General features: G+C 44.7%; 1 protein-coding gene across 1 annotated transcript; it reads left to right on the top strand.

Moving 5' to 3' along the window:
* Window positions 1-4,168: 4,168 nt before the first annotated feature.
* On the top strand, window positions 4,169-23,631 carry stox1 (storkhead box 1). The gene is made up of 4 exons (XM_071914180.2): window positions 4,169-4,505; window positions 19,263-19,415; window positions 19,610-22,355; window positions 23,057-23,631. The coding sequence occupies exons 1-4, from the start codon at window positions 4,169-4,171 to the stop codon at window positions 23,208-23,210; spliced, it is 3,390 nt and encodes a 1,129-aa protein (XP_071770281.1). The 3' UTR covers window positions 23,211-23,631.
* The last annotated feature ends 334 nt before the right edge of the window (window positions 23,632-23,965 follow it).

Consider the following 23,965-nt stretch of genomic DNA (forward strand, 5'->3'; position numbering starts at 1 on the left):
CTTCCACCTATGTTACCTGTCACTCTTTAAATGTAAAATCCCCCCAAAAAAGGCAGCGATGCCAAAAAATAATAGGAAAAATGTTGCTTTGACTATGGTTTCATGGCTCCAAGAATGAGTTTAGATGTGGACATACTGTAGGCACATTAAATGAATAAGTCTAAACCAGCCTTCTGTTTCTGTAGTGTCTGTTGACCCACTAAGTTGAGCCATGAGAAACGCATCACCTGGGAACACAGCCTCTTGGTAACAGACAGTAACTGTTATGGCTTTATGGAGGTCAGTGTTTGATGAGAGTAGGTTGCACCTGTGAACTCGACAGTGTGTGTACGGATGGGGCTGCCACAATGCACACTGCTGCTGGAAGAAAGGGGAGACTAAATCCCCGACCCGCTCGCACTCTCACACAGCCTCAAAGTGCAGCTGTAGACATCTCTCACATGGCTGTGATCTTCAGCATGTCCAGAGGGCCTTTGTGCGTGTGTGTGTGTGTGTGTGTGTCTGAGAGGATGTGGGTGTAAACCAGCCTGCAGCTCACTCACCACCTTCTCAGCCCATAGTATATCTGTACAGTAAACAGCGCTATGGTACAAAAACTTACTTTCCATTTCTCTCTCTCTCTATTGCATAATCAAATAAGGCAGAAATGTCTTTAAAAAGCTAAAAATGTAAAAGCAATATTATTCCTCTGGGGACTAAGTGCTTTGTTGGATACCCTCTCTGTCCTAGAGTTATTAAAACAAGATGACTCAATTACAGTTCTGACTTTAGCAATCACGTTTTATGGCAAAATCACTCTCATTATGCTTGTCTGGCTGCCCATTCACTCTGTGAAATGAACGTCTCCTGCAGGTTTGAGTTAGGAAGCGCATTGATTTCTGCTCTAAAGCACTCAGGCATGCATCTGTTACTGTCTTAAATGTCAATACACACTGTTGAGATTGAACACAAACCAGTCCGCTCCTCCTTTGATCTCGGCTGCAATGGCAGGGTGCTGAAATAATGAAATCGTAATAACAGAGTACGACTGATGCCGAGACATGTTCTCTCATGCACATAGATTGAAAGTCTTAAAAACGTGAAGAAAAAAAAGATTTGAACTAAGCATGATTGATGAAGGAATAGTATCAATTTTGATCATGGAAAGAAACAACTTTGGTGTCAAATCAAACTGTATTTGCACGCCGTCGGCTTAGGAATTCAGCTCGCTTGGCTGAATTTCACCTAGATGTTTGTTAGGGCTTTTTGTGAGTCTACCATCCTCCAGCTTTCTCCATCTGCAGTAACGAGATTAGAGTCAGCGCTCCCCACAGGGAGCCCATCCTCGTGTTTCTTAAACATCCTCTGGAAGGATTTAGGCAAGTAAATAGGTGCGGTGATAACATACAGCGTTTCCATTTAACTTTGTTAGCTGAAATATGCGGACACGGTTACGACAGTGGCCTATGCTGCCTATGTAGTCTCATTTCATTAGTTCTCTCAGATGGCTATATCCTTATATGTATCCTGCTTGCATGAGCTTATTGACAGGTCAGTGAATAAATAGCCTATACCCGACCCTCTAATGATCCCACTGACCTCAACAATATGATGCAGCGCTGACCCTTGCTTTTTCCTTTCTCCACTAAGGAAATCCACATTCCTTAGTGCCATCCTAAGCCGGTAACATCAACAAAGAGGGGGCACACCCTCCAAAACGGTTGTAAGACCGATTCTGAGTCTATATGTATATATATTGCCTCAGTATTCAGTGGAGCGGCCTCATGCGCAGGAATTCTGGTGGGATTTAAGGATGATTTGGGTCATATTTATTCTTGGCAGGGAGGTATAGGGGAAGCCTTCTGGGGGCTTTTTAGTCAGAATATGTCCCAAGAGCCAAGATCCTGTAGCAGTAACAGATGTTTTGGCATGTATGTAGAGGCTCAGACTTTTGGTTCAACATTGTGGTTCACTGACATTATGTTATTTAAAATATACAGTATGATCACGTCGTGGTCATTCATCCTTGAGAGACACCTGATACGACCTTTAAATTGCTTCAATTCACAGACAGAGAGAGACATGCATGCTAATTGAAAATCAGGGGGCCAGAGTGCAGTATTTCATATAATTATGGTAAGTTGGTGAACTTTGCTTCATGATAATCAGTTCCACCGGCAGACTAAACATTTGGAAGAAAGAGCCCTCAGATTTTAAACATGATTCGGGCGGGCAGGTCGAGTCCCATTGTCCCAACAGATGTAACAACATGTGTGCCAACAAAGTCTGTTTTTATCTAGAGGAAGTTAACAGTATCAAACAATGGGGAAATTCCTACAGAATTCCATGCAACGCAAACAGCATCACATAATGCAAACAGGGTATAATACCATAATTTGCGTCGTCAGAGTAGATGGTGGCCATGAATCATGGCATATTAGCTGAAAGAAAACATAAAGAAGCCAAAAAGTAAGGTGATTTAATTTGTAATTTGTTTAAAAAATGTGACCAGTTGAAATATGCTGTTTTTTTTTCTAATTAAAACTCTTCAACTCTATAACACCACACAAAATCTCTGCGACTCAAGTCCTTGCCCTTGCCTTCAAACTTCACCCCACTCTCCTCAACTCTGCTTCCCGGCAGAGAGACTGCACATAATTCATCCTGTGTAGACGAAGGTGATGTATTCTTTTCATGTACAGAGGAAGCGCAATATCCTGTTCCCGCACCGGGCCTAATACCACACTGAGGCAGGGTGGCCCCCCTCTCCAGGGCCTGAGTGCTCCTGAAACCAAAGCCACGGGCTTTCTGAGACTGTGATATATGAGGTGTCTGTCTGTCTGTGCTTCTGAGGCGGCCTGTTAAAGCGTCAGTAAAAGCACGGCCTAATGGGCTGCCTCTCTTCAGAGCACAGGGGGGAATGGTTCTCATTTTAGCGGCAATATGTTCCTTGTGGCAGAGGCTCCCAAAGTTTTATTGAACCAACATTTTCTCTCACTGTGTCACTGCTCTGAAATGTAATATTTCAAGTTTCTCTCATGTTAACACAATCCAAATGAATACATTTACTCTCATCAGATCCCTGTTTACCACACAAACCGTTTGGCCCCAAGGCGTCTTTGTGTCAAACGATGAAGCTGTGGGAAGCAACTTGCCACGAGGAGTCTAGTAATGGAAAGAAGCGGTTCTTATATGGATCAATACTAAATCCCTCAACAAAGGTTGCTTTCAAGCTTTGTTGGCACCTCCATCAACTAAGGTCTCCTCTGATGGCGAGTCATCTATATAAAAACCCCTGAACAGGAACCGAGTGTTTTACAAGGCATCCATGTTGCTGGTCTGACTCCAGACCTTCCCTTATTGCTTATTAGGGCTGAACAACGTTTGTGCTTGTGTTGCAGGCTATTTTGCTGGATATAAAAATACTCTGTGTATTTTATCTCCACAACATCTTTTAAGAAACAACATCGTTTGTTTGATGAGATGTGGTGGACCGAGTTTTTTTTCATGGCACATGATTATCCCAATAGCTGTCAATAAAAATAGCAAACAAACAACACATAAAAAACACAAAACAGGAAATATCCTAACATGCACACTCAAAATGTGCTTTGCTTTCATTCTACAAGGCATATTTGGGGGTGGCAGAGTGGCCTAGTGGTTCGAGCCTGCATGCATCTGCCTTGTTGAAGTGTCCTTGAGCAAGGCACTGAATCCCTACCAGCTGCAGGTAGGCTGTCACTGTTGTCCCTGACCTCTGACCTTCCAGGAGGGAAACAAGCAAAGAGAGCATTCCCTATGGGGATCAATAAAACAGACATCACATTATTAGGCTTTCTCCGTTTGGAATGAAATGCAAATAAATAATTATAGTAACGGCACCTGTCTGTCTGGTTCCACACAACACACACCTGTGAGAACTGGGAGGTGTAGGCTACCTGTGTGTCCCGGCAGGCTGAGCCCTCCTCCTCTCTGCCACCGTCACTGTTTCCCTGGAAGCCGAGAGAAACCAGTCAGACGTCCTGTCGTCCTCCGCTCCACACACCGCAGGACGCTGACAGACACTGGGGGAATGCGTAGCAAATCCCGACGTTTATCGGGATTTTTTCAGAGGGGAGAGCTGTGTTTTCAGAAGTGCATCTTCGCGGTGCGTCGTTTCTAGCATGATCGCTCGTTTCTCGTGGTAGAAATGTCTCACCAACAGCGGGTCGTCCAACTCTCCGCCGCTTCGCTGGCTCTGGTCTTCGGCAAGGAAGAGGAGAGTTTGCGCGCCGGTGGAGAAAAACTCACCGCCGACGCCGCCACCGCGAGCGGCCAGGAGATTTTTGCGGACTTCAAAGCGCAAAACCTGCGAAGTTTTTGGAATAAAAGGCTCGTGAAGGCTGTAGCCGAGGTCTACTTTCAGGGATGGATGGAAAATTTGGTGCTTTTCGTTCAAGGAAACGCGAACAACTTGGAGGTGCTGAGGGAGGCATGGATGCGCAGGGCGCTGAGGTCACCCAAAGGATTTGTCATCAAAGCTGTTGGTATGTAACGTTAGTCCTGTCAATTAGCCGTCATCAGTGTTTTTATACAGTATGTTACCATTAATGTAAGTAATATGCCTCTCTGCGTGCTCCTTAACAAGAAACAACTATGCCTATAGTCATCCAATAATGATTTTTAGAAGATACAAATATATACAAATAAACAAAATCTAGAAGTCCCTATAGGAATAATATAGTGACACCATAGGTAATTAAAAAATACCACGAAGAGGTGACCTTACGCTCGCCATTGAGTACCACAGACATAATTAAAGTCCCTATAGAGATAGCCTATTAATGTGATATTTCGTCAGGGCAAATTGTAGGGGCACGCGAGTAACAGCTTTTGTTTACTTTACAGCTCAGAGAGAAATGTGTTAAAGCAATAAAGCTTTAAAAACATCGGACATGAGAGCTGACAGTGGGGTTAAACGCCCTGTGGAGTAAATAGCCCTCCTCTTCTGTGTTTTCCCCCTCAGTACTAGGTCCTTGATTTTTTGTCAAATTTGATGTCAATAGGCCTACATTTCTTAAATGTCTTCCTTATCCTACAATTTAACAGTGCCATTTTCAGTGTGAAATTTGATCCACAAAAACAAATTGTGATAATGTATTTGTCTCATGAAATAGTCAGACATGCATCATCTTGTTAATGTGTGTGTACAGGCATACAACTGGCAACTGTTGCTCCACTTTTGTCTCTGAAATAATTACCTTATGTGACACCCAGCATGACATTTACAGTTTTTCCTTCATATTCTATTCTTGCAAAAAGACACCATTCACAAAAGTGACATCATTTTTAAAGGAGGTTTCTTTACTCCAGCTCACCCTCTGGTCCCACATTTAGCTGCAGTGCCTAATGAGCAGTGCATAGAGTCACCAGCTGTAAGTTGTTGGAGAGGGTTGGAGAACTGCCCATGTCACCAATACTGTTATGTTTGTGACTGTCACAGGCTGAGAGATGATGTCCCATCAGCCTGGCTTCCCCCAGTCTCTCTTCTGTTGTTGACACAGTTGTGTGTTTACCAAAGCTTGTTAACAAACCTCTGTATACCATGTAATTACTTCTAATTGCTCTCTCTCTCTCTCTCTCTCTCTCCCTCTCTCCCTCTCCAAATGTGTCTGTGTTTTGAGGCAGCATATAGCAACAGAGAAACAATGAATGGAAACCTTCATACAGCTTCCTATAGCATGATCTCATGGGCTGTAAATGCCTGACAGCACCGGCTGCTGGAGAAAATGACAGCTCTGTGTGGATGTTAGACCTAATGATAGTACTCTTAGGAGGATACAGCAGGTTATTCACATTTTTAGCCTTACTTTATAGAGGAAAGACACTAAACAGTGAGTTATGGGAAATAGATATGTGGGAAGCATTAAAATGATTTTGCGTTTCTGCCACGAAGCACCACATTCCCACTCAAAACTACACAATTATCCCATAAAACTGCAAAATTAAATTTTGAAATTGCATGATGCGAGAGGGTTAGTATTGCTGCATCACACACACACACACACACGTCTTTTCCAATTGTTAGGATGAAAGTTGGCTCCTTTTGGTCGTCGCTTATTGAAACAGTGTCCCGGCAACAAACACTGGCTCTGAGTTGCCATTTGGTCCAGCTGCCCTGCCTTTCCATTCATCTGCCTGTCTTTGTCTGTACGTTATTTTGCCTGGATGCTTGCCCTCGCCACTGTCTACCTGCTGACTTAGTATCAGCCTGTCGGCTCTGCCAGATTGAGCAGTGCGAGGAGAAGGAGCGTACAGGCGAGGAATGTGAGGGAGAGGAAAAGACCACACAGGGGGAGACCCGGGAGGGGATGGAGCGAGGGGGAGGGGGAGACTGACACGCCGCCCTGCTGTGAGACAGTATGTTTCTGGCCCTAAGCCTCAACTCAGCACAAATGCTCACCCACACGCAAACAAACACCATATGGGGCAAAGGCGATGATTAGCCTATTACCATGTACGGTATCACGAACATACATGAGCTCATAGTCAAAATGCAAGGCAGGCATTGACACCACAACAGACTCATCAGGCACGGCCTCTCGCTGGGCAAACCTGTCCTCTTAACACCAGAACCCCGTAAGCAAACACACGTCTGCGGACATGTCACCTCCTTCTCCTCCCTTTAACAAATTTGCCGCCTCACACCACGGCAATTTGTATGGAAATCAGCCCGGGGGTTGTCAGCCTGGGTTACTGCCTTCTTGCTGAGAATCGGTCAGCAGTGAATCACCGCTCAACTGGCTGCCGGCCGCAGTCGCTTTCTATCGCCCGGCCCCGCAGGATTAATGTCCCTCCATTTCATGGCCAGTGAAGGACTACGGGAGACAGACTCGTAGCGGGATATCAGGCGTGGACAAAGAGGCCTTGACATTGTCCTGATATAAAGACGTCAGCTGGAAATTGGAAATGTTATGAGTTATGGGCCACAGTGAATTTAAAGCAGGCCAATTTCCTTCCTCAGGTCAGAATAAGGCTGGAAAGTGACTTTACTGACTTGAGCTAAGTTTTTTCAGCGAAGGGACACAGATTAGGAGACGCTGACCTAAAACTAACCAGGTGTGGGTTTTAGTTAACGGTGTTGGAGAGAGAGAGATGACAAAACAAAATATGCGGACAAAGAGACTAGGTCACGGTGATTTATCATGCTGATTCCTCATTCCTCTTGTCCGGTTATCAGTGCTAATGGGCTGAGCGAAGACAGAGTGTTCTGTGGGCCGCCAGCCACCTCTGGGCCTCTTCTGAAGAGGGGGCTATGCAGAGGAGGAGGAGGTTTGTGGGAGGTGGGGGTCGATGGAGGAAGGGGATTGTGGTGAGGTTAGGGGGAGGTAAACAGAGCAGGGTGAGGCGTTAGTATGAACAGGCTTCGTTGTTATCCTTGTGGGAACGGGCCCCGCTGGTACTGGGGTTGACCTCTCCGCTTCAAGTCACAAATGTCTGTCGGGTGTTTCTCTTCTCATTCTCATTCTCTTTCCCATGGTCTAAAGTTATCTTGTCTTTTCACCCCCTTTTTCCTCTTGAGCAGTTATTTACAGAATAACACCACAGTATAGTGAGTTGACGTCCTTGTTGCAGAGCCTGGTGCCTCATCACCAGTGTTTTAGTAAAGGCTCAAAAGAGATTCTTATGGAAGGACCATCCAGGTTGTTGTAATGCTCTCCTGTTGAAACCAGAGGCTTCATAATGACTGTTAGCTGCTCCTTCATTATTTAGAGCCTCAGTATTGTTTCTGCTGCAGGACGAGCATGGATCCACGAGCTAAAACATTTATACGGAGTTAGCCAGTGGTGTAATGAGGTGTCCTGTATCCTCCCCACAATCAACCTCTGTAACTGCCCTTGTCTTGAAGGGCTGGACAGGGTTTTGGACATGAACGTGACTGAATGAATCCCCCGGACGGGCCTCTCGCTTTCGCCATGGAAAGCTCTTCTTTGGCCATTAGAAGATATAGGTCTCCTTTTGTATATTCTTGGGGAACTAATGCACTGCTATGCTGCACTTTTTAGGCCAAGTTTCCTTTTTAAATGGTATGTTTCATTTAACTCACCATACCGTAAGGTGGTGAAGCATTCCTGAAATGCTTCATTTACTCTTGAGATCATTTCCTGAGCTCCGGCTCCGAGCGCCTTATTTTTGCTCTTTACTTTTCACTTGAAAGTGTTGTATTTTTACACAAGGGGTGTCTCCTTTCATGAGGGTATTTTGTCAAAGTCTCCAAGCTCTCTGCTAATGGTCATAACTCTTCCAGATGTTAGCTTATTAACCATGACACCCCCTTGCCGGGCCTTACCGGGGTTAAACGGCCCACCCTGTCCTGGCTAAGCAGCAAAGGTCAAAGGTTACAACCTCTTTGCTAACTAGCCCCCTTGGGGTCACTAAGCTTCAGAGGGTTTTTTTGGCGAGGCGGACAGAGCAGCCCACATCAATGCAGGATGTCCAGGTGTTCCTCACTCACACTGTGTGTCACTGAGGAAGTCCTGGTGCACAGAAGCACAGAAGAAGCCTCACTGTTTGGTAAAGAACACACACCTACACACACACACACACACACACACACACACACACACACACAATCACACACTCACTCATTAGGGGATAGAGGTTGCATGTCTGGTTAGAGATAGTTTGATTAGAGGAAACACCATACCTTTGTGTGTGGTGTGCGGTCTGCTTCACTCTGCTTTACTCTAGTACAACAGCTCTGTGGTACATCTACCATCTACCAGCCTCGCTGCTCTGAAACTATATTCCTTAAAGATATTGCTGTCTGGCTCCCTTGGCACTAGTAGTATGACATTAAGGTGTTACACATCTGAACCCAAACTATATGCTACTATTTGTCAAGCTCAAAGCCACTAAGAGTCAGTGTTATGACAGCAGCGGGTCCAATCTCGTACGTCTCACAAAAACACCAGAGGAATGTTTTTGGAGGAAACCATATACTAAATCTGCCAGTATCCAGCAGTGCGGAGGCTCCTGTGTCCGACTTCATCGCAGGTTCGCTAGACCAGAGGACCCCTAATTTAATTTAGCCTAAACAAACAAGCGACTGGATTTTAATTCAATTGTAACATAAAAAGTTTTGATATTACTCAGCCAATAACGGAACAGCCTCTGTGATTTATGTGCAGCCTAGTAGAACTATTAAATTGCCTCAAGTATATTACTGTTTACCCATAAATCAATTGCTATATGACAAGATGTTGGTATTGGGTAATTAGGCTACACTCTTATTACACAAGCTTCAATCTTATTATGTCTTTGTACCTCATTGGCCGCGGGCCCAGGGTGTGTGTCTGCACGCTATCTGTTGTGTCTTGTGTGCTGTTTCCTGGTGATTCGGGGCTTGCAGCAGATTGTTTATTATATAAGGCCCGGATTTGAAGAAACCTTGACCTCCATTCTCAAACATGACCCTTCACAGCGCCTGTACATGTGTGAGAGACTGTGTGCGCGTGTGTGTGTGCGTGTGCATGCCTCTCAGCACATCATTTGTTAGCTACATCCTTTCCCATCGAGCAGGAAGCTCACCCCCAATGCGAATCAGGCGAGCCGACCCCTTTATCGACCCAAATATTGAGCTCACCCATAGCGGTGGAGCGGTGCCAACAATAACAGATGAGGAGGTTCCTCTGTATCCCTCGGCTTATACACCCTGTCAGCAGCCGCTTGCACTTCCCTCCTGGGATTTGTCTTTATTCGCTCTCCGGTCAGGCGAGCGGGTCGACACAGAGGTGAGACAATATTGCATTAAATTTGGTATTACTATTACTCTTCAGTTTCCTGACAGGATGTTTTCTTTGCTTCACTTAGCATTGATAAAAGCAGCGGTACGCTAACACCGGCTCTGCGATAGCAAAGCGCTGTGTTATTGCATTACGTCAATGAAAAATACTTTCAAGGACCATGGACAGAGCTGAGCGCTGACCAGTTGTAGGACATTAGAAAGCTTTGGTTCATGTGGCAGACGTGGACCGGCGCTCTGTTCCAAATACTGGGATAACAAACACAGGGATCTGGTGCAGCTCAAGCTGGGTTAAACAGGAGGAAATGGGTTTCATCTGCGCCCAATGACTGCCATCACTCTTGATTAAGGGGTGTGGAGCTGCTGGAAAGCATGTTCACTCAGATTGTGTGTTTGTATGTGTGTGAGTGTGTGTTTTGGTGGTGGGGTGTCAGCAGAGAAAAGACACTTGGGTGGAGTGTGCTGAGAACACCTGGACCTCCTAAACATCCTCTAGAAGGGATGCTTGTGAAGCTAAAGCCATCTTCCTACTTCTGAGTCCAGTGAGTCAGTACAAGAGCGAAAAGCTTCACCACAATTTCTCTAATCCGTACAACCTTATTTACCCCATACAGCCAAAATGTTTTATACCATAAAAGATAAAACCACAGTAGTTGAGAAGAGAACTGGAATGTCTGGATCTTTAGCAAACTAAAACCTATTGGCAAGACTGCTTGTGTTAATCTTGACCCTTAAAGCATAATGTCAGCCATTTTCATAATTTTGGACTCCATTTTCCCATAATTATCCATCATATTGCACAACTCTGACCCAAACCTTGTGAATTGTTTCACTATAGAGCTACTTAAGTCTTGTTTGGCTGGGTGCGCAGCTCTCCAATACAGTCCTATAGGGCCAATGAACCCTCCAAAAACCAACCACAAAAGCACCCAAATCATGAAGCAGTAGGTTTTGATCAGAATCAATTGTTTGCATTGGAAAAAGATGGGGGGAAAAGTCCAGGTCAGAATAGGCCAGAGTTTTGCTTTAAGTCCTGCCTGCTGGCACCACATAGTGTTGGTATCATGTTACACAGAAAATACAGCCTGTCCTCCTCCACATTATTACTGCTCTCCAGTCAAACACCTGGTCAGCTGTGTTTCCTACTTCCCATGAACTATGATAACAGGTTTTTGTACAGTAGTTTAGAGTCAGGTCATTTAATTGTTCCTGACTCAATATGAGCAAGATCTCTTTGCAAAAAGCTCTTATTGTGACCTGCATAGTAAGCATAATTGAATTACATTATCTTTACAGCAGCAAGGATTTTGAGGAAAAGATCTGTGGTGATCAACTACTGTATGTATGAGTATACATTTAAAGTACAAAATATTAGGAACATCTTCCTGATACTTAGTTTTAGCCCCTTTTGCACAATCCACATCTCAATTGTCTCAAAGCTTAAAATCCTTCTCTGACTCATCTGCTTCTCTTTATCAACATCTCTTCCTTTGTGATTGGTATAGATTTAATAAGGGAAATCAATGAGGGATAATGGCTTTTAACTGTATTCATCTCATCAGGAAAAGAGTAAGTGTTTGTAATATTTCTTAAATTCAGTGTACATGTTTTAGGCTCTGTGAATGTCACTTTAGTCCCAGCCTGTTTATGCTTACTAGCCAACTCATGTTGATTGTTTGTATGGCAAGGGGTTTGCATGGCAAACTGAGTCTCAAAGCTGTAGTTGATGTCCATGCTAGATTTCAAGCCTGGTTGTGCTGTTTCTTCTTATTCTTTGCATGGGACAAGGCACTCCCACAGTAAAGGTCTCTATGGTGATGCAAGTCAACACAAAGCCTGCCTGTGTCCCTGTTTTAGCTCATGAATCCTCTTCTCTAAGTAATAACATTATAAGAGTGACATCCAAAAAAGTTTGGATGAAGAACAGAAAATTTGATTAGCACCCTTCTCTCTGCCTTTTTTTCTATTTCTCTGCTGAATAATGAGGTTCATCTCACTACTCTCTCTAGCATTTAAATGTCAGATTCATATCCTGCTAATATGGCTAAATTAGCTGAAATATATCTAATTTAGTCCACGCAAAAAAAATCCCCCTGAATTAATCTGGGTAGTCTGAGTTAGCATAGCACAAACCACGTCACTTTGCCAACAAACCCATTTCCTTAAACAGTGATTACAATGAGGGCACAGTCTGAATTTTGCTCTTTGCCTCCCATTTCAAGCCTTCACTTAATATTTAAACACTGAGAACGCTCTGAGATAGTGAAACGTCGAAGTTTCAGATTAAATATTTATCTAATGCCTCCAAGTTAGGGGGCGGGAATGCTGATTTTTACTGTCGCCAATCAATAAAGCTGTTAAATCATCAAGTAGTCAGTGGTTCGGTGTTTCATTTTTACTGCACATTAATGTGTTTTTAAATGGGTTGGTGGCATTCATGTTGAAAACACCTCACCAGGTCATATGTGAACCCCAATGACAATGTTTCTTACACATCCAACGACAGATAATTATCACACAAGTTAGTACTAGATCAAGGCTTCATTTAATTCCAAGTGATTTCAGAGGGAAATGGCAGGAAAGGGCTGTGCTGCACATTAGTGTTTACCAGTGTTGTTCCACTGTTCTGGGTTTGGTTGCTGGGACGGTGATTGCTCTGTGAAGGGATCTTTTCACTCGGTTTATTGGTCCACTTTACTGCAGGGCCCACATCTGTGTGTTAGTGAAAGACACGAGTTGTAAAAGACATTTAAAGTGTCATGCACACACACACACACACACACACACACACATATATATATATATAAGAAGGCAAGGGCGTGTCTTGGACGCCTGCTGGTCCCGAAGCTAGAGGACCAAAACAAAGGGAAATGGTGGTGGGACTGGGAGGGTGTGGCAACATAAATTACAGCTGACATCTCTTCCCATTACACTGAATCTGACTGTGTGAATGTTTGACATTGTCCTACCAGAGACTTAACTTAGATCTTCCACTTATAGCCTGCAGATCCACTGAAGCGTGTCCTTCACAGGGTCTGAGTCGGTGGGAGACAGGGGGGGTTTCTGCAGTTTGGGCCGACCTCAAGTTCATGTTGAATGCCATGCAGTGTGTCCTTAATGAGGGAGAGAGAAGATTAGCCTGTTTGCTTACTGGAGCCTAAAAGATTAGACGATAGAGATGAGATAAGGAGGTGTGTGTGTGTGTGTGTGTGTGTGTGTGTGTGTGTGTGTGTGTGTGTGTGTCTGTGTGTGTGTGTGTGTGTGTGTGTGTGTGTGTGTGTGTGTGTGCTTCCAGAGAGGTCACAGAGTGAAGGATTGTGGGAACAAGCCTGATGTTTCAATTAGATCTTACCTGTGATAGCGTGGAGGTGGAAGGTCAAGGACTAGATTCTATCACAGCTCTCTTTATTTCTTATTTTCTGTTCCTCAACAAGACCTGAATATGGTGTATATCCTGTCTATCTGAATCTGTGGATCTATGATTGACCTTCCCACTCCAGTCAGAGCAGCAGGATCACTTCCCATCCTCCATCGTAGGCTGAAAACTCCCTCATGTCACCTTCTCTACACTGAATCACATCCCCTCTCCCACAGCAAAACTAGAAAGAAAAGTTGCACTGCAATTTACTTTGCGTGCCATCATGTCAGATTTTGCAGGATTTTTTGTTTGTATTGTTTTATGACACAAAGGGAGATTACTTCACGGCACAAATCAGGAATCGTTTTGCATGACACACAGCTTTATTTTGTATCCTACCTGCACGATAGCTTACTATGCAGGAATGCATATTGGGGTGTTATTGGCTTTTATCATTCTTGCTTTTCAAAACAAACACGTTGAAGTAGCAACACCTTTTTTGTGGAAATGTGGTCTTAATTTTATGGGAAATGTGGTCTTAATTTTGAGAAACACAAAATACCACATGTGACACCTTTAAAACCTTAGATATTTTGGCTACATTTTATGTATTCTACTTATCTGCACTTATATAGCACTGATATACTGGATATAGGAGCCAGAAAGCTCCTCATCAGTCCAGTGATGAAAGGAAAAAAACATAGAACGTTATTGTTGTATGGCATTAATGCTTTACAGCTAAGTATATGTCTATATTTATTCTGACATATTTGTTTACAACCTCACTTCTAGCAGCTAGTGTCAGTCATAATTAAAGCAAACTAGTTAGTTGCTAACCTCTATGGTAAATTACCACAAGAAGGCTAACAAGCCAGCCGACCTGTATAGCTGTAAGTGAATTTTCAACAACAAAAAATTTATTCTGAATGCACTATTAGCGTTTTGAGAATAACTGATGACATACGGCTCATGCACGTTTCAAAATGTCTGACATCTTCGTGCCCAGCAGACCTGCTTGGGCTGGTGGCAAAAACTCCCTTCCACCGCTCTCCTTAGATCTTACTTTTACTCTTTTCCTAGCAGCTTTCTCTTACACAATCATTGTAGGGCCTCAGGAATATTGTCAGGGTGCTGGTTGCATGTTATGATTATGGTCTTGGAATTGAGGTTTATTCTACTGTTGTAGGCTACTCTATTCTAAGCTAAAATGTCAGCTTAAATGCTTAAAATGTAAATGTAAAATTATATAACAGCATGAGGGATATAGCTTAGTTCTGTGCTTCTGTGTGTGGTGATCAAAGCCAAACCTTGGCTCATAAATCGGACTGTTTCAAGAGTACGGAAACAGTGTGTGTTGTATGCTGTTACCAAGGTGAGTTGTAAAGATTAACAGGTACATCCAGTCTTCACCTGCCAAACGTTAGAGTGACATATTGTCCCTCCCCTCTAGGCACTGAGGAGATGCCAGTTGTCCTGAGAAACACTGCGTAGAAACAGTGTTTGGGTTTGTGTTGCCACACGACTGAAAATGTCACTTTGTATCACTCTGGCAGTCAAGCTGCTGCACTTTGGCAGCATGTTGCCCTCTCCATCCCCCTAGAAAAGATCACTTGAAGATAGCATCACTTTCAGATTAAATCTATACAGACAGACTTTTACTGCCACTGCACTGAAGCGTATGGAAGATGTACTGTATGTGCTGTATGTGCGAGAGCGTGGCGTGTTAATATTCCCCTCCAAGAGACTGGAGGTAATGCAATCACGTATGAAATGGGACTCATGCGGCTCTAACCACACGGCCATGTGAATACATGTGGCATTGATCAGTGTCAGCAGCCGAAAAGGTCTGTGTTTCTCGAGAGGAGAGAAGCTCTCTGTCAATCTTCTCCACAATCTGAGGAGTATGATTTCAATCATTTTTCATTTTCAGCCATAAGCAGCTGTTTATTTGCAGGGACGGCTCATGACATGACAAGATGTAACTGTTTTTAGCTCTAGCTGGAAGAGAAAATAGTGCAGGCTGTGTCACTTCTTCATTTCAGTGATATGATCAGTGCCATGACAGTAAAGTTTGAGGCTGGTTATATAGAATTGGTTTCCTGTGACAAAAAAATTCATGTAGAGTCTCCTTTACCTTAGTGGTTCTCAACCTGGGGGTCGGGACCACCCAGGAGGTCGCAAGATTATTTTGGGGGGTCACAAGATGATTTATGGGATAAGAAAAAAACATATTTCTACGATACAAATGTATTTTTGCTCATTTTTGCTTTTTTCTTCTAGGCCTAATCAAATGAAACAACCTGATAATGGAAAATCATTCTTTAGTTGAACTGTTCACCACTCTGCATATGCAGCCTGTGATGGGGGGTCACAAGTAGGCATCGCTTCCTTTTAAGGGGTCACTAGCCAAAAAAAGTCAAGAACCACCATTCTATGCCTAACTTGCCTCGACAGAAGCCTCGTCTCCTGTTTGACTCTCTAGCTGCTGTTTCCCTCCCTCTTCCTTGTGGCACTGGGTTCTGTTGCCATGGCATCCAGCAGGGTATTCATGCTGTGTATGACAAAGGGTGTAATGTCCGCGGCCCAGTCTTAGATTACAGGAACACAGAGGTCCGCTCCCCCTGGAGAGAAGACGGTTACCACAGTGAACCTCCCCGACGGTCACGCCTGCTAATGTTAGACTCAATAAACACTAATCCTCTGCCTGGCCCATCCTTCCATTACACCAACTTTTTCCCACCTGGGTTTCTTCACAAATAAACTGCTTTGGACATGTTTTTGTCCTCTGCCAAACACCTGAATTGTCTCACTTTCTCCTTTTTACCCTCCGCAAGGTGGGCGCTGCTAACAGACCTGAATTAAATCGCATATGGGAAACATGCTCTTCCTCTAACCCATTTCTCTTTTCAACTCTCTTAAGAGTACAAGTGATAACAGGTCTCAGACAGGATGTCCTGCTTAGAAGCAGGACATGGCCAGTAATGTAGCGTGTAGAGAGGATGTTGCTTCCATCTACCAAAGTTGCCTCTATGCAACGAGGACTGGAAAGTCATTTCAAAGGAGGTTTTTCCATTAGCTGGTTGATTCTCTATGATTACTACATTAGTTTTATTTATTTTTCAAAATACTTTCCTCCCTCTGACCCTATCATATACTTGCTGACCTTTCTCGTCTGTTGGGTGTTGACAATAGTCGGGGGCGGTTGCTATGCGGACAGCCTGGCAGGCATTCCTATAGGAAGTTAACAACAATGGAGAGCAAAGGCAGCAGCACTAATTCACTGCCGAGGGAGACTGCTATTGAGATATCCGCTCTGAGGTTTAGTCAGATTAACGTCTTCTGTCATTGCTGGGGAAGGCAGATGTTTTCTACAATGCCTCGCTGTGTCACAGGATCAGGTTTACAAAGAAAGACCCCTGCCTCCGAGCCTTAGGAGCTTTAATTGAGCTTACAGTTTACTGATAATTGATGTTTGTGTAGGTTAAATAACTTCACTTGAGATATTCCTCACTCTAGATAAGACATGTTCACCTCAAAGGCCGTGCGTCTTTTTCTAAAAACACAGAATGATTCATAAATTGCAGAAAGGAAATCTGTCTCTTGATTAAAGGCTGTTCTATATAGTTAATACATAATGACATGTTGAATTCTTCCTCATTGGTGGCAACCGTTCTGTGTGTGCAACACTGGAAAAGTAAAGTTATTAATTAGTAGTCTTGCCTGTGTCTGTGTGTGCATCTGTGTGTGTGTGTGTGTGTGTGTGTGTGTATGTGTGTGTGCGCTATACCATGCTCTACCATGCTCTACCATGGCAGCTATTTGATTAGTCGTTTATTTTCCCTGTCTTGGACATAAGTGGTTCAAGTGTGAGGGTTGTAAATGTTTACTTTAATGGGAGTGTGAGCTTGGCAGTGTTTTCACTGAATGCCCTGGGGTTGACGGGTGAATCACTCACAGTCACACACGCCACATGTTTGAGTTTAAGCCTGAATTCACACATTTATACATGGAGCATTGTTGTCAGCACAACTGAAAACCTCAAGGCACATGGGGGAAATCAATCAATCAATAACAAAAAGAAGTTAAATCTCCCCTGACCACATGACTGATTTGCATTTCATGTGACTGGCATTTTTACAGGGTGCACCAAAGCCTGCCAATAGTATTGGATAATGCCCTGCAATAACTGCCAATAATGCCATAATGCTACTCTCTGTGGTGCTATGACAACATTATGAAGTTTATATCTGAATACAGGTTTTGCTTGTTGATTTGACACCATTTTGTTTTTTCTGTTTGTCGTTTAACTAGATTTTTTTTATCCGTGGGCTATTAAATTCAGGCCAATAAATAAAATACAAGTACAGCATGAGTAAGCACATCTTTTTCTGCATCAGTATCACATCTCATCGCTTATCCCTAAATCCACCCACTATGCACCTTGCATTAATGAGCTGTAGCTGATTAACTAAAACCAATTTTCCAGTCCTGTGAGTAAGGTCATGTTCATGCCCTTGTGTCTGCAGTTGATGTTCGTTGTAGTTGAGCCATCTTAAAAGGAGACTGGGGAGTTTGTCTTAGCCCGGCCCAGATGCTAATCATTCATCAGCAGTGGGACCCGGCCTGGTTTGTTTTGGTGCCTTCACTATGGATATATTTTTGCAGAGAATTCACCCAAGAAACAGCTCTTGGTGGCTCTGGTGATATATATACTGTATATACTGTATGTCAGTAGTTTAAATCATACAGACCTTTAAAAAACAGTTAAGGGCTAAGGGCTACAGTAGCTATGCAAACATTTTCCATTTCCCCTGCATAGCAGCCCTCACAGGTCTCTACTGACTGCCCTCTTATCATTTTAGTAGCCATTTTGCTTCCATCCTTCCAAGAATTAAGCTTAGTTGAACTGGGGAAGCAAAATGGTGCAGGGGAAAGCAACCCAGTGGCCAGCTGTTGCTTTGCAGTTGCCTAACCTTGTGGGAAAAAATAGTTAAATGGCAAATAAGTCATACTTATCTATGGACAAAAAAGTGTAAATGTTTTTAAATAAAACAGAGCCTGTGAGACAACATACCCCAACACAGACTGATAATGTCTGAAAATGTGTCCCAGTTGCCTCTTGTCTCTGAACAAGATAACAGGTTGACTAAATTAGAGACAATCTGGTTTGTGAATCTCTTGTCACACAGTGAGGTAACCAATTATTCAGATAAAACTGTCTCAAAGTTCACATTCAGTCTTGATGTCCCATCCTTATCTTGGGGTGTGGTGGGGTCTTTATGGCACTGCGATACCCCACCACCACCACCACCAGCACACACACACACACACACACACACACACACACACACACACACACACATACACCCTCACCCCACCCCTTCATTGTAGGCTTTGCACTTGGTATGAAACAGCATTAAAACTAGCCCATAAAAACACTATTTGCCCGAGGCAGCTAAATCACTGAGACTCAGTTGCAGTTGCTTGTCTTTGGTGCTGAGATAAAATGTCTCTAAAATGTCTGGTGTGTTTTGAAAGCAGCTCGTTTTTTGATTTCAAAGCCCTGTGGCTTCTGTCTGATGGGCTCCCAGAGTTTGTTTGTATGACACTGGAATGCTGTCAAAACCTTTGAGTCTGTCTGATTGGTGGTATTTTGATGTGAGGTGTGCGTACATAGAATGAGTTTCATACTGTTTTTACAGAGACCAAGTGTTTCCAAGAATCTCTGTCTATCTATTTCTCATTCTCCCTCACTTTCTACAACATGTTTGTCTAAGGGCACCTCCTAGACCAGTAGAGCCTTAAGATATGGGGGGGCAGGATATCTGATCTGCCCAGCAGGCAGACTTGTGGTCATTTCTGTGGGAGTAATGGAATTCTGTGGTCTGTCCCAGTATAGATGGAATTTCAATAGCAGTCAGGCATGGTTCACATAACTCACATAAATAGACCACCTCGGTCATGATTTAGAAGGTGGCTAGAAAAGGAATGTCAACTTCAGTTCTTTGAGTTGTTTGCACTGGCAGGACAAGTCAGAGAGAGAGCTCTCTAACCCAGGTGTGTTTGTGTGTACTACAGCAGGCCCACCTGTTTCGCCCAGTAATGTGTGTGTGTGTGTGTGTGTGGGTGTGTGTGTTTCAGGTGATCTGTCCCCGGTGCAGATGTCCCCTGTCCCCCAGTCCCAGTTCATCCCGCTGGCTGAGGTGCTGTGCTCCGTCATCTCAGATATGAACTCCTCCCACATCACCGTCAACCAGGAAGCACTTGTCAACCACATGAGCAAAGCCCATCCAGGTAACCCATAAAACATTGCCTGTCTGTGCAGGACAAGGCAAGCAGCTGTTGCAAACTCTTCTTGTTTCTTGTCATGTAACCAGTATTATTCCACTGTGATAATCTTGTTGGGCTCTTTAACCAGAGACATTTTTTCCTCTCACTCACTCTTCTGCTAATTACCCTTTTCTCTTTCTCTGTTCTCTTTCTCTCAGGGATGACCATCCCCACTCAGGACATCCTGTATAATGCTCTAGGCAATCTGATCAAGGAGCGTAAGATTTACCACACAGGAGAGGGCTACTTCATTGTCACGCCACAGACCTACTTTATCACCAACAGCGTGGTCCGAGAGAAGAGCTGGTGGACCTCGGGTTCAGGCGACGACCCTCCCTCACCTCCTCCCATCACCTACCTTTTGAGCAATGAGGCCTGCATGGAGAACACTCAGACACCCCTAGTGGCCCACTGCAAGTCCTGCAGCTGCTTTGCCCCTCTCCAAACATCCACTAACGTCACCACCACTACCGTAACTGCCACTGTCCCTCCCTCTACTGTCCCAGACCAGCATTCTGTCTCAGTATCCATTAGTGAATGCACAGGCAAGAGCTTGAAGTGGCCCCGACCATTAGATCACAAACCCACAGTGCAGCATCAGTCCACCTCCACAGCAGCAGACTACCAGGCCAGCGAGGTCAGCAAAACCACAGCCACCACTAACGCCACTAGCCGCAAGGAAAAAGACAACAAACCAGGAAGGAAATTTGGTCTCAGTCTGTTCCGGAGGAATGGAGGGAAAAAAGACAAGCCAAAGAAGGAGTATGCATCATTTTCAGGCCAGTTCCCTCCGGAAGAGTGGCCAGTAAGGGACGAGGATGACCTCAATAACTTGCCTCGTGACCTGGAGCATGCCATCATCAAACGCATCAACCCTGAACTCACTGTGGACAACTTGACACGCCATACAGTCCTTATGAAGAAGCTGGAGGAGAGAGGGGAGAGGGGGATAGACAAGGTGTTGGACAAGGGTCTGGATAAGGATGATAGGGGAGTAGACAAGGGAATGTCAACCGAGATCCTAACTTTCTCCAAACCCAGGCACCATCACTCCTCCAGGGCAGGGGCAGGGAGGAGATTGGCCCCCAAGGCCTCTCGCAGCAAGAGGAGAGCCCACTCCTCCAAGGAGAAGCAGAGGGATAGGGAAAAGGAGAGGATTAAGAGTAAGGCCCCCATATGTGGGGATGACTACCCAGAGGAGGAGGACCTGATCCCCTCTCGGCTCAGAGTGGAAATCCCTGTTGATGAACCAGAGTACCTGGAGGAGGCTCGAGCTGTGGAGGGAAAATGTCTTTATAAGAAACGCATTGACAACCCGTTTCAAACTCAGCCAATCAAAGAGCCTGCTGAGACCACAATTACCGCCACCATGACCGCTGCCACCAATAGAGAGCAAAGGAGGCGAGAGGTGAAGGAGGGCAAGACTTCAGCGCCAGGGAAGAAGGAACGAGCAGGTCACCGCTCCAAATCATGGGACCCGCATCGGGCCAAAGGTATTGTAGCAGATGCGGAGCATACAGGGAAATCCCGTACATCTGAGGACAGGTATGACTGTGTCAATGAGAGCGGCTTTACTGCTGATCATCTGCTGCAACCAGACATGAAACTCAGCAGAGAGCTGCCATCAGACTACAGCTCAGCCTACCCCGAGAGTAGTACCCTAAGGATAGACGACAAGGTCCGAAACCAGAGGGAGGGAAACAGCAGGGAACCCTGGGAGAGAGAAGGCAAACGCCGGCCTTTACCGGAGGCAGAGTACAGGAGTGTAACAGACCACAGGCACCAAATGGGCCAGACTACAGAGGATGACATCCCTAACACTCAATCATACACTGAAACTGACTCCATTCTCCCTACCCATCCCTATGATCCAGCCATAAACCACTTGTACAATCCAGCTCTGGCCTGGCCTAAGTCCTCTCTACAGCGGAAACACTCCCTCAGACACTCAAACACACAAGGGGACAATATTCAGAGGCCTGGTCGGCTCTCTCCACACCAGCAGGCCTGTAGCACCACAGCCAACCAAGAACAACCGGGGACAGGAACCAGCATCATTGTCAGTAGTAGAGAGCAAAGGGCCACGGCCCATGGAGAGAGACTGGAGCTGACAGCTGACAGCAGCGTCTTAATGACAGACACTGATGGCTTCATAGAAGATGACCACAGGCTCTACCAGAGAGCAGATGAACAAGATGAGGATGCCTGTAGCTCCTTGTGTCTGAATGAGGAGGAGATTATAGAAGCTGCAATGGCCTACCAAACAAGTGTAGCCCACTACCATGACCCCCAGTTGGTTTACCATGACCATGAATCTGATTTGCAATACCAAGACCCCCACAGCCACTATCATAATTCCCACTCTCACCACCCGCAAGTCAAATCCATACAAGATGACAGGGACAGCACTTACAAAGAGAGCATTCCTGTTACCACCCAGAGGGAAAACTCTCTCAGCCCCACCAGACTTGGGGAGACCAGCTGGAGACCCCACCATCACCATCAGAGGACTAGATCACCAGGGGCCCAGAGCGAGCCTAGCCCCAGGCAAGGAACATTGCTCCAGGGGGAAAGACGGGAGGCCAGCCTTAATTTCGACTGTCTAGAAACCCCTGAGGTTGCAGAGAGCAGTATCTTTGACTACTGCCAGACTAGTGAGATGGAATCGGACACTGAGACCCTCCGAAAGTCCATTGATGAAGGTGATGGCGAATCTGCTCACTGGGGTTGTGAGGTGGAGGAAGTGGAGGAGGGGGGATTTGAGACCCTCAGTGACAGGGAAGTCCCTCAGACTCACAGTGCCAGTCTGAGCATGCCCAGTGAAGCCAGAGGGGCAGAGATTGGGGAAACAGGGGAAGGAGAGAGCCAGAGCATCACAGGAGACAGTGGTATAGATTCCCCTCGGTGAGTGGTTCTCACTACAGCTATTCATATTAGCTATAATAACTTCAATACTGTGTTTTTCTTTAATTATAGCTCAGTTTTAGAGCAGTGGTGACATCTTGTTAAACTCATTTAACTGACTGAAATGTAGGCAGACTGAGACTGACTAAAAGGTTTTATTTGTGAAGAGAAAAAAGAAGGTCCACCACCAATGAAGTCTCTAGGCCAGTGTTTAACTAGTCTTCACACTTTAGGCTCATATCCTATCTCAAGCTTCTGCTGTAACCCAGCCCATTGAACAATCAGATCGACTATCACACTACATTCTGGAGGAGCTTTAGAGACAGGCAAAATAAGCACCATATTGAGGTTAGTTAACCTCTGGGTTAGATGTCTGTGGTTGACCCTACTCCAGAGTCTGTTTTTCCCTATAATGTAAATGGCAATAAAGCTGAACAAACACCTTGTGGCCAATTACAGCATCCAGTATTTGGACAGAAGGGAGTCATTTTGATAATTAGTATAATTACTCTGCAGCACTTATATCCTCATGTTATAATGAAAGAGGAAGAAAAGACTTCTTTTTTTAACATTGAACTTGCTGCGTACCCAGTGTATGTAGGTGGGTAGATGGAGTGCATGAGTGCATGAACATGTCACCTTGTTCAAATGGCGTATTTACGGAATACATCAACCTCTTGTGCCCCCTTTTTTCCCTATAGGACCCGTGTCAGTCTGGCCTCCAACAACACCGTGATTCTGGAGGGTCTCAAGAGAAGGGGTTTCCTACAGAACTTGGAGAAACTGCATTCCAAGAGCAGTGCCATAAGACCACAGAGCTCACTGCTGCAGCTCACCCCCGTCATGAACGTATAGCAGGCCTGAGTCCCCTGCTGAAGCTTTGTGTTGGACCCTAGAAATCTCCTGACACAGCTCAATATGAGAGGCCAAAACCAAGTCTGAGAACCTCCAATACTATGCAACTGTTTACGGTCTGAAATATATCCAGTGGGTTATACTTAGGTGCTTATCTCCAGATCTCAATACCTATTATAATAGAGGTCTGTGTACAGATGTATATTTTTTTTCTTTGTTGTAAATAACACTTTTGTAGTGGAGTATCCTAGGATGTATCCATTCATGGACTACATGGTATATGTGCTGTTAAATGCATGGTTTATTGACAGCTTGTGTTATGTAACTGTTTGTACAGTGACTGTGACAGTGAGTTTTTTCTCTCTCTACATTCCACATGGGTTGAAAAGTTCATGACAACATTCGTCTCACCATTTGTTTTTTGTCTCTTCTCCTGTAGCGATTTACCACAAATAAATCTGTGTATGTCACCAATGTGTCTTTCGTGTCATGAGTTAATTCCTCATAAAGGAACATACAACAGAGTATCTCAGTTCTAGCCAAGCACTCGCAATGACAGTGCAGTTAATTCAGTGAAAACATTAGTGATGCAAACCAGACATTGCGCTGCACCCAGGTTGATAAGTCCTGGGTGTTTTTCGAGGTTACTGACAGTGAGAGATCCCAACCTTGAGTGCCCACCTCAACCGGGAACTGAGGTCAGACCTGTAGTTGTGGAGGAATGCAAGCCAATGTAGTGTGTGGGGGAGGCAGCT

Source organism: Centroberyx gerrardi, chromosome 15, assembly GCF_048128805.1.
Source record: "Centroberyx gerrardi isolate f3 chromosome 15, fCenGer3.hap1.cur.20231027, whole genome shotgun sequence".
Taxonomy (NCBI): domain Eukaryota; kingdom Metazoa; phylum Chordata; class Actinopteri; order Beryciformes; family Berycidae; genus Centroberyx; species Centroberyx gerrardi.